At 40.7% G+C, this 10,411-nt stretch overlaps 2 protein-coding genes across 2 annotated transcripts; both read right to left on the reverse strand.

Moving 5' to 3' along the window:
* Nucleotides 1-681: 681 nt before the first annotated feature.
* On the reverse strand, nucleotides 682-4,154 carry LOC149972999 (millepora cytotoxin-1-like). The gene is made up of 5 exons (XM_090214994.1): nucleotides 4,149-4,154; nucleotides 3,811-3,869; nucleotides 3,285-3,473; nucleotides 1,555-1,680; nucleotides 682-832 (listed from the first exon to the last, which is right to left on the reverse strand). The coding sequence occupies exons 1-5, from the start codon at nucleotides 4,152-4,154 to the stop codon at nucleotides 682-684; spliced, it is 531 nt and encodes a 176-aa protein (XP_090071120.1).
* A 787-nt stretch (nucleotides 4,155-4,941) lies between these two features.
* LOC149973000 (mitogen-activated protein kinase 12-like) lies at nucleotides 4,942-8,060 on the reverse strand. The gene is made up of 6 exons (XM_090213977.1): nucleotides 7,916-8,060; nucleotides 7,569-7,640; nucleotides 7,255-7,334; nucleotides 6,043-6,121; nucleotides 5,734-5,907; nucleotides 4,942-5,141 (listed from the first exon to the last, which is right to left on the reverse strand). Exons 1-6 carry the CDS (start codon nucleotides 7,989-7,991, stop codon nucleotides 5,065-5,067), a joined length of 558 nt encoding a protein of 185 aa, XP_090070103.1. The 5' UTR covers nucleotides 7,992-8,060; the 3' UTR covers nucleotides 4,942-5,064.
* Between the last annotated feature and the right edge of the window lie 2,351 nt (nucleotides 8,061-10,411).

A 10,411-nucleotide genomic window follows, 5' to 3' on the forward strand; every position in this document is an offset into this window, starting at 1 on the left:
AGTGGTGATCCTAACTGACCTAAAACAGGGAATTTTTACTAGGATTAAATGTTAGGAATCATGAAAAACTGTGTTTAAATGTATTTGGCTAAGGTGTATGTAAACTTCCGACATCAACTGTATATCTAGTGGTCAATGAATTACATTGCATAAGATAAACATTATTTGTTAAATATCACAGAGCTATATTGTTTGTGTCTTAACAAACCAATCATTCCAGTTTGGATTAAAACGTCTGTTTAGCATACTGATCGGCTGGCTTTGGTATCATGCGGAGAATCGCTCAGATAGAAGCTGCTAGAATGTGCCCTTGAGCGATATTCCAGGGTGCATTCCCAGAACATGCGCAGATCAGCTGGCAGGCATATTCACAGTCATTTTCAACCTCTCCTTGTCCCAATCTGTAATCCTTAAAATGACTACCATCATTCCTGTTCCCAAGAAATCTAAGGCTTCATGCCACAATGACTACCGCCCTGTAGCACTCACATCTGTAATCATGAAGCGCTTTGAAACGCTGAATATGGCACACATCAACTCCATCATCCCACATACCCTAGACCCACTCTAATTTGCATACCGCCCTAATAGGTCCATAGACGACGCAATGTCAATTGAACTCCACACAGCCCTCACCCATCTAGATAAGAGGAATAGCTATGCGAGAATGCTGTTCATTGACTACATCTTAGCGTTCAACATCATTGTCCCATCCAAACTCGTCACTAAGCTTAGGACCCTGGGACTGAACACCTCCCTCTGCAGCTGGATCCTCAACTTCGTGATGGGCTGACCCCAGTTGGTGAGGGTAGGCAATGTCACCGCTGCCATGCTGACATTCAACACAGGGACCCCGCAGGGGTGCATGCTTATTCCCCAACCTGTGCTTCCTGTTCACTCGCGACTGCGTTGCCACGCACGTCTCCAACACCATCATTAAGTTTGCTGACAACACAACGGTTGTAGGCCTGATCACCGGCAACAACGAGACAGACTACACGGAGAAGGTCAGAAACCTGGCAGTGTGGTGCCGGGACAACAACCTCTCCCTCAACGTCAGTAAGCCTAAGTACTGTTGGACTTGCAGTTGATAGTCTGTTGATGGTTTGAGCCGCTATAGATCCTCTATAGGGGACTATCTAAATAAAGTGTGACCCAATGTTTTAGTAATTATTGTCTGAGATAACCATTTGCCGTCCATTACAGTACTGTATAGAGTTTATATCTTGACCAGAAACAAGCATAATCAGTCATTTAAATGTTAGTGCAGTGAAATGAAACACAATAATTAGATGCAAGTATCTTTAATCATGAATTTCTTTCAAGATTATCAAAAGGCAACAACGGATAAAATAATCTGATTGTAGGTAGAATCAGTTATAGATTCAGCATGACCTTTCAGCCCAGTATTGGTATTTCCAGCGAAGATCTCTGAAAGTACACAAGACAAACTGACACTCTGTTCTTGTTAGTTTCGTTATCAATTCATCCTTTGCCGATATACTTGGAATCTGCTACATTAGCCTACAATACCAAATGAATAATCATACTCACTCATGCTTGTTTTCATGGACGCTTTCAACTGCAATGAGGTAGGAATTTGGTGGGACATTAAAAGTGAAGGCCTCATCAAACCAGTTTACGTAGTTGGTCCACTGGCAGGAATCAGTACAGAAGTTGCTGGCTCCTCAGCAGGTGAACTTCCATCTGTACAATGGTGAAAATGAGGTTTGAATTATGATAGATTTTTTTTGTATTGACCTTGCAATTCACATTATATCAGGGTTGTTCCACAAAAACAGTTCCTCCGTCAACCCTGGGTCCCTTCTGTGTCATGTCATACCATTTAATCCCCGAATGTCTCCAAGTGTCAACATCATTGTAAAGCCCTGGTTAAAGTCATTTCCTGAAGATTACTATTTATTTAATTGTGATTAATGATTCATTTACATCTGTGCCTCATTTTAAGGTCAACCATGTTACATGAACTGAACTTTTATTTTTCAAAAGATACATTGAACATCTAATAGTCAAATCATGGAATAAAAGCAGGTGAGCTGGTTCTACTCTTTTTGGCCCTTTTCTGGTGTTTTGTAGTGGAAAACTGAGTGGGTTGAGAATAACACATCAACCCTGTTACCTAAAGATAGACAGGCTAGAATGTTTTAACAATTCATGTTTTTTTGTGAAGCCTGCATTCAAATGCCACTCCCTAAAAGTTTCCATTCCCCCTGTCACAAGGGGATTTATGGCTGATTTAAGAAGAAATGATCGTTCCTGTTACTTCATTTGGCATTTAACAAGCCCTTACTTTCATCATTTTTTAAAATTGAACCTCTTGGAATGGGAAAACTTGTTTTTTTATGAAGTTGAACACGTGCTCTTCATGACAGTATGTACAAATGAAGTGAAATTAAATGTTTGTTTTGACTAAGTTACACTTCTCAAAAGGCACTGAATTGGTGGAACGAACCAGTAGCAACATCTTGAAGCTTCTCCGTCCATATTGTGCATAGCCAAAACAGAAAAGGAATACCCCCAAACCAAAAAAATATCCTAATCTGGATGTTTAGTGATGCTGACATGGATGAACAACATATGAAGATCTTTAATGATCTGTTCTCTTTTTAATCATGTTTATGTTCTGCATTACAATTTCAATGCCAATTTTTTGTATTGCAAACCGCTAAAGTGCACCATTAAGGCACATGTAGGTGTTTGTGTACATAAAAAAAAACATTTATGATGAGGTCATACATTTCAATATACAAATCAAATCACATGTTGAGTTATGAACACTGTTTCAACCAACCCATGTAATAACACCAACCCATGTAATAACACCAACCAATGTAATAACACCAACCCATGTAATAACACCAACCCATGTAATAACACCAACCAATGTAATAACACCAACCCATGTAATAACACCAACCAATGTAATAACACCAACCCATGTAATAACACCAACCCATGTAATAACACCAACCAATGTAATAACACCAACCCATGTAATAACACCAACCCATGTAATAACACCAACCAATGTAATAACACCAACCCATGTAATAACACCAACCAATGTAATAACACCAACCCATGTAATAACACCAACCCATGTAATAACACCAACCCATGTAATAACACCAACCCATGTAATAACACCAACCCATGTAATAACACCAACCCATGTAATAACACCAACCCAGGACTCTCCTACAGCTCAGCTGCCATTGACAGAAAAAGGGAATGTACCTTCAAAAGCAATGGCTTTATCTCACGTTCTGTTCTCATGCCTGTTCTCATGATAGCTGTTCATCCCTGTGATGACCTGGTGGCTTGGGCATTGGTAGTTGAAAGGTTTGTCGAAGTCATTTACGTGGGAAGATGTGAAGCAGTTAGTTGCTGAGTCCAACCTGGCTTTGCACCCAAAGTCCCAGAGACGGTCTTCATGTTTGTTGTGATGCTCACTAAAATTGAATAAATACATTACAATGCACAAATGAATAGTTACATGTATACGAAAACAAACATGTATTCAGGTTGAAGGTTTTATTGTCGCCCAACAAATTTTGTCCGGAATTCAATTGCAATGACCTAAATCCAAAATACAGACTTAAACCAGTGTTTAATTTCTTCTGTTGATATTCAACAGCTTGACAGGGTTTGGGTGAGGGTTAACTCAGGACTGCAGCAGCAGAAAACACACTTTGATTTGGAAATCTGTGCTTGTGAGTCAGTGCAGACTTCAGATGTAAAAAGATGAGGTTTTGCAGAAGATTGGTTGTAAGGCCTGCAAGGAATCACCTCACTATGCGAGAGATGGATTGTCCTGAGGGGCAATTAGCTGTTCTGCCAGCAGAGGTCTGCAACACACAAATAAGGGCACAATAAAAACTGAATTGATTACTGGAGTAATCAGCACCTCCTTCTTTTTTAAATATTAAGTCAACATTTTGAGTTACTCTGCTACATATATGCTCAGGCTTTAATCCTCAACCTCACATGTCACATAAGACGTGTGGATAAAGACGTTGACTCTCTTTATGGCTCATGGCTTGTGAGGGGCCCAAACGAAAATCAGCAAGGTTGATGCTCCATTTATAGACAGACAAGATCTCTGTCCTTGCTGGTGCTTAGGCCACATTCATGGGTAATCTCAGGGTTTGAGCAGGTGTATTGCAGTCTAAAAATATTGCAGTCAATTTATGTTATACTGAACAAACGTATAAACGCAACATGCAACAATTTCAACATTTTTCCTGAGTTACAATTCATATAAGGAAATCAGCCAATTTAAATAAATCCATTAGGCCCTAATCTATGAATTTCACATCATTGGGCGGGGGCGAAGCAAATCAGAATTGGTTTTTCCGCACAAAAGGGCTTTATTACAGACAGAAATACTCCGCAGTTTCATCAGCTGTCTGGGTGGCTGGTCTCAGACTATCTGGCAGGTGAAGAAGCCGGATGTGGAGGTCAGGGGCTGACGTGGTTACACGTGGTCTGCGGTTGTGAGGCCGGTTGGACGTACTGCTAAATTCTCTAAAACGACGTTGGAGGTGGCTTATGGTAGAGCAATTAACATAACATTATCTGGCAACAGCACTGGCAGACATTCCTGCAGTCAGCATGCCAATTGCACTCTCCCTCAAAACTTGAGACATCTGTGGCATTGTGTTGTGTGACAAAACTGCATATTTTAAAATGGCCTTTTATTGTCCTAAGCACAAGGTGCATTTGTGTAATGATCATGCTGTTTCATCATTTATAGCCAGCAGCATACCACCCTGCATACCACTGCTTGCTTGCTTCTGAAACTAAGCAGGGTTGGTCCTGGTCACTCCCTGGATGGGAGACCAGATGCAGCTGGAAGTGGTGTTGGAGGGCCAGTAGGAGGCTGTTACAGTAGTTCCACAATTACACAAGATTGACAATATCTTTGAAAATGTTTATTTGGCAGAAAATCTTTTTATAATCAATAAACTACATTCTGTACATTGCATTCGCATTACATCTATCTATACAATACAATAATCATTGACAGGTATGGGTGTACTCTCAGAGTGATGTCTCTTTGGGGTCCTTGGTCTCTGTTGCTGCAGGCCTGAAGGACAGGATCTCTGTGAATGTGTGACCTGTAGGAGATATTATCACAAGAAATGACTAATTAGTTACTCTGTAGACTCTATAGCTTTTTCTTCCTCTTTCTTTCTCTCAAGCTAAATGTGTTATCACACATCCATCTTCCTCATCTCTTCCTTGTCATCTTTCTCTCCCTTTATCATGTGGAATGAGAAAAGGAATGCTTTTCCTTAAATCCTCTTCCTAGGGAAAGGGATACCTAGTCAGTTGCACAACTGAATGCATTCAACCGAAATGCATCTTCTCCATTTAACCCAACCCGTCTTAATTAGAGCGTTGCAGGGGGCTGCCTTAATCGACTTCCATGTCATTGGCACCCAGGGAGCAGTTGTTGCCTTGCACAAGGGCAGAATTGCATAATTTCCTAACTAGCCAGCTTGGGGATTCAAACCAGCAACCTTTCAGTTACATGCCCAACGGTTTTAACGTCTAGGCTACCTGCCACACCATCCTCAATCTCTGCCCGTATCTCTCTCTCTCCCTTCCTGCTCCCAAGCTCCCCCTAAATCTCTCTCCCCCCCCTCTCTTCCCTCCCCGTGCTCTCTATCTCTTTCTTCAGCCTCCCTCCATCCATCCATCTCTCACGTTTCCACTGTTCCAGGGGCAGGTCTGTGTTGTCCATGGAGTGATCGTAGGACTGGGCCTCAGTCTCCTCCTCTGGTTCTCTGAACTCGCTGAAAAAGGGCATGGCCAGCGCCTCCGACGCACTCACCCGCCTCTCAGGGTCCAGCAACAGCATGCGCTCCAGCACACACACCGCTGCCACACACAGAGGAACACATTGCCTTTAGTGGTGTTATGGTCAGAAGGACACTCCTGACAATAGTTAGAAACAGTAGCTGTTTTGTAAACCACTGTTTATGATCCTTTAGTAATAGACGACTGTCAGCTCACCGTCTGAGCTAGCTTTGGAAAAAATAAAGTGCAAATCTTTCTTTGGTACTTTGGGAAGGCTCCGTATGTAGTTTTTGGCCTGTTGGAAGAGGAGCAGATTTACATGGGAGTGTATATGGTATTCTGTTGGTATGTATGCCAGTAGGCTGTGTTTGCTTTGAATGTGTACCATCTCAATGTACAGTTGAAGTCGGCCGTTTACATACACTTAGGTTGGATTCATTAAAACTCATTTTTAAACCACTTCACAAATTTCTTGTTAACAAACTATAGTTTTGGCAAGTCGTTTAGGACATCTACTTTGTTCATGACACAAGTCATTTTTCCAACAATTGTTTCCAGACAGATTATTTCACTGTATCACAATTCCAGTCGGTCAGAAGTTTACATACACTAAGTTGACTGTGCCTTTAAACAGCTTGGAAAATTCCAGAAAATTAGGTTATGGCTTTAGAAGTGAAGTGATAGGCTAATTGACATAATTTCAGTCAATTGGAGGTGCACCTGTGGATGCATTTCAAGGCCTACCTTCAAACTCAGTGCCTCTTTGCTTGACATCATAGATGGCATCATGAGGATGGAAAATTATGTGGATATATTGAAGTAACATCTCAAGACATCAGTCAGGAAGTTAAAGCTTGGTCGCAAATGGGTCTTCCAAATGGACAATAGCCCCAAGTATACTACCAAAGTTGTGGCAAAATGGCTTAAGGACAATAAAGTCAAGATATTGGAGTGGTCATCACAAAACCCTGACGTCAATCCCATAGAAAATTTGTGGGCAGAACTGAAAAAGCATGTGCTAGCAAGGAGTCCTGCAAACCTGACTCAGTTACACCAGCTCTGTCAGGAGGAATGGGCCAAAATTCACCCAACTTATTGAGGGAAGCTTGTGAAAGGCTATCTGAAACGTTTGGCCCAAGATAACCAATTTAAAGGCAATGCTACCAAATACTAATTGAGTATATATAAACTTCTGACACACTGGAAATGTGATGAAATAAAGAACATCTGAAATAAATCATTCTCTCTACTATTATACTGACATTTTATATTCTTAAAATAAAGTGGTGTTCCCAACTGACATAAGGCAGGGTATTTTTTACTAGGATTAAATGTCAGGAATTGTGAAAAACTGAGTTTAAATGTATTTGGCTAAGGTGTATGTAAACGTCCGACTTCAACTGTATTTTGAGTGCCCACATGACTTACATCTTGGCTTTGTAGCTTCGTAACAAAGTCTGCAGTGGGTGTACCAGTAATCTTCATGATCTCTTTCAGTTGGTCCAGGTCTGTGCTCACCCAGGGGTCAAGTGTCATAGCTCATGTGGTACAGGAAGTCACATTCACATGCTGCTCATACTATATATGCTTAGCCATATATAGTCTGACTAGTCGATAATTATGACTAATGCACCCGCTGACTTGCCTGGCAGGATCATTATAAGTACAAAGACTAGTGTCTCTCTCTCTGCAGTAGGTGTGTGGGGTGAAGACAGAGAGTAATAAACACTGAAAAAGGATACGGTCATTTCCTTTGAACAGCGGCTTCCCCAGCAGCATCTCCGCCATGATGCAGCCCACCGACCAGATATCCACTGATGATCGAGGAGGACAGACATATATAGGATTGAATGGTCTTTCAGTGCCACATTGCTACCAAACTGCTACCATACCAGTGAGTTCAGTTACAAAGATATTGTACACAAATTGTACAAAGAGATAGATCTCCATAGGACCTCATACTTTAGGATATTTTCTGTATACAATAGCATGATTAATCATGGCGACAACACTGTTTTTGACATTAGAAAGTACTGCCATCATGTGGACAAAGAAGGCAGCCACGAATAAGTGTATGAGAGAGACTCACCAGTCTGGGTATAGTGCATCCAATTGAGGATTACCTCGGGGGCTCTGTACCAGCGAGTGACGACGTACCCAGTCATCTCTGTGTCCGTCTGCCGAGCCAGCCCGAAGTCAAGGATCTGAGACAGACAGAGAGAGAGAATTGGTTTGGCTACACTGGATTGTCCCTTTCATGACAATAAAGCACAGGTTGGTGGCACCTTAATTTGGGATGACGGGCTCGTGGTACTAGAATGGTATCAAATCCATGGTTTCCAGGTGTTTGCCATTCTATTTGCTCCGTTCCAGCCATTAGTATGAGCTGTCCCCCCCTCAGCAGCCTCCATTGCAATAAAGTGATTTTCAGTTAAATCGAGAGAGAGTGAGACTGAACAGGGAGAGCACAGTGCTTATCACAGGTCTGGTAGCAATACGTATATGTAGTACCTTCAGCTCACAGTCACAGTCGGTTGTAGGCCTGATCACCGGCAACAACGAGACAGACTACACGGAGAAGGTCAGAAACCTGGCAGTGTGGTGCCGGGACAACAACCTCTCCCTCAACGTCAGTAAGCCTAAGTACTGTTGGACTTGCAGTTGATAGTCTGTTGATGGTTTGAGCCGCTATAGATCCTCTATAGGGGACTATCTAAATAAAGTGTGACCCAATGTTTTAGTAATTATTGTCTGAGATAACCATTTGCCGTCCATTACAGTACTGTATAGAGTTTATATCTTGACCAGAAACAAGCATAATCAGTCATTTAAATGTTAGTGCAGTGAAATGAAACACAATAATTAGATGCAAGTATCTTTAATCAGGAATTTCTTTCAAGATTATCAAAAGGCAACAACGGAAAAAATAATCTGATTGTAGGTAGAATCAGTTATAGATTCAGCATGACCTTTCAGCCCAGTATTGGTATTTCCAGCGAAGATCTCTGAAAGTACACAAGACAAACTGACATTCTGTTCTTGTTAGTTTCGTTATCAATTCATCCTTTGCCGATATACTTGGAATCTGCTACATTAGCCTACAATACCAAATGAATAATCATACTCACTCATGCTTGTTTTCATGGACGCTTTCAACTGCAATGAGGTAGGAATTTGGTGGGACATTAAAAGTGAAGGCCTCATCAAACCAGTTTACGTAGTTGGTCCACTGGCAGGAATCAGTACAGAAGTTGCTGGCTCCTCAGCAGGTGAACTTCCATCTGTACAATGGTGAAAATGAGGTTTGAATTATGATAGATTTTTTTTGTATTGACCTTGCAATTCACATTATATTAGGGTTGTTCCACAAAAACAGTTCCTCCGTCAACCCTGGGTCCCTTCTGTGTCATTTCATACCATTTAATCCCTGAATGTCTCCAAGTGTCAACATCATTGTAAAGCCCTGGTTATTTTTGTTTGATTTGACAAAGTCATTTCCTGAAGATTACTATTTATTTCATTGTGATTAATGATTCATTTACATCTGTGCCTCATTTTAAGGTCAACCATGTTACATGAACTGAACTTTTATTTTTCAAAAGATACATTGAACATCTAATAGTCAAATCATGGAATAAAAGCAGGTGAGCTGGTTCTACTCTTTTTGGCCCTTTTCTGGTGTTTTGTAGTGGAAAACTGAGTGGGTTGAGAATAACACATCAACCCTGTTACCTAAAGATAGACAGGCTAGAATGTTTTAACAATTCATGTTTTTTTGTGAAGCCTGCATTCAAATGCCACTCCCTAAAAGTTTCCATTCCCCCTGTCACAAGGGGATTTATGGCTGATTTAAGAAGAAATGATCAGCCCTGTTACTTCATTTGGCATTTAACAAGCCCTTACTTTCATCATTTTTTAAAATTGAACCTCTTGGAATGGGAAAACTTGTTTTTTTATGAAGTTGAACACGTGCTCTTCATGACAGTATGTACAAATGAAGTGAAATTAAATGTTTGTTTTGACTAAGTTACACTTCTCAAAAGGCACTGAATTGGTGGAACGAACCAGTAGCAACATCTTGAAGCTACTCCGTCCATATTGTGCATAGCCAAAACAGAAAAGGAATAACCCCAAACCAAAAAAATATCCTAATCTGGATGTTTAGTGATGCTGACATGGATGAACAACATATGAAGATCTTTAATGATCTGTTCTCTTTTTAATCATGTTTATGTTCTGCATTACAATTTCAATGCCAATTTTTTGTATTGCAAACCGCTAAAGTGCACCATTAAGGCACATGTAGGTGTTTGTGTACATAAAAAAAAAAACATTTATGATGAGGTCATACATTTCAATATACAAATCAAATCACATGTTGAGTTATGAACACTGTTTCAACCAACCCATGTAATAACACCAACCCATGTAATAACACCAACCAATGTAATAACACCAACCCATGTAATGACACCAACCAATGTAATAACACCAACCCATGTAATAACACCAACCCATGTAATAACACCAACCCATGTAATAACACCAACCCATGTAATAACACCAACCCATGTAATAACACCAA

Source organism: Oncorhynchus mykiss, chromosome 21, assembly GCF_057628025.1.
Source record: "Oncorhynchus mykiss isolate SJ-2025 chromosome 21, ASM5762802v1, whole genome shotgun sequence".
NCBI classification, from domain to species: domain Eukaryota; kingdom Metazoa; phylum Chordata; class Actinopteri; order Salmoniformes; family Salmonidae; genus Oncorhynchus; species Oncorhynchus mykiss.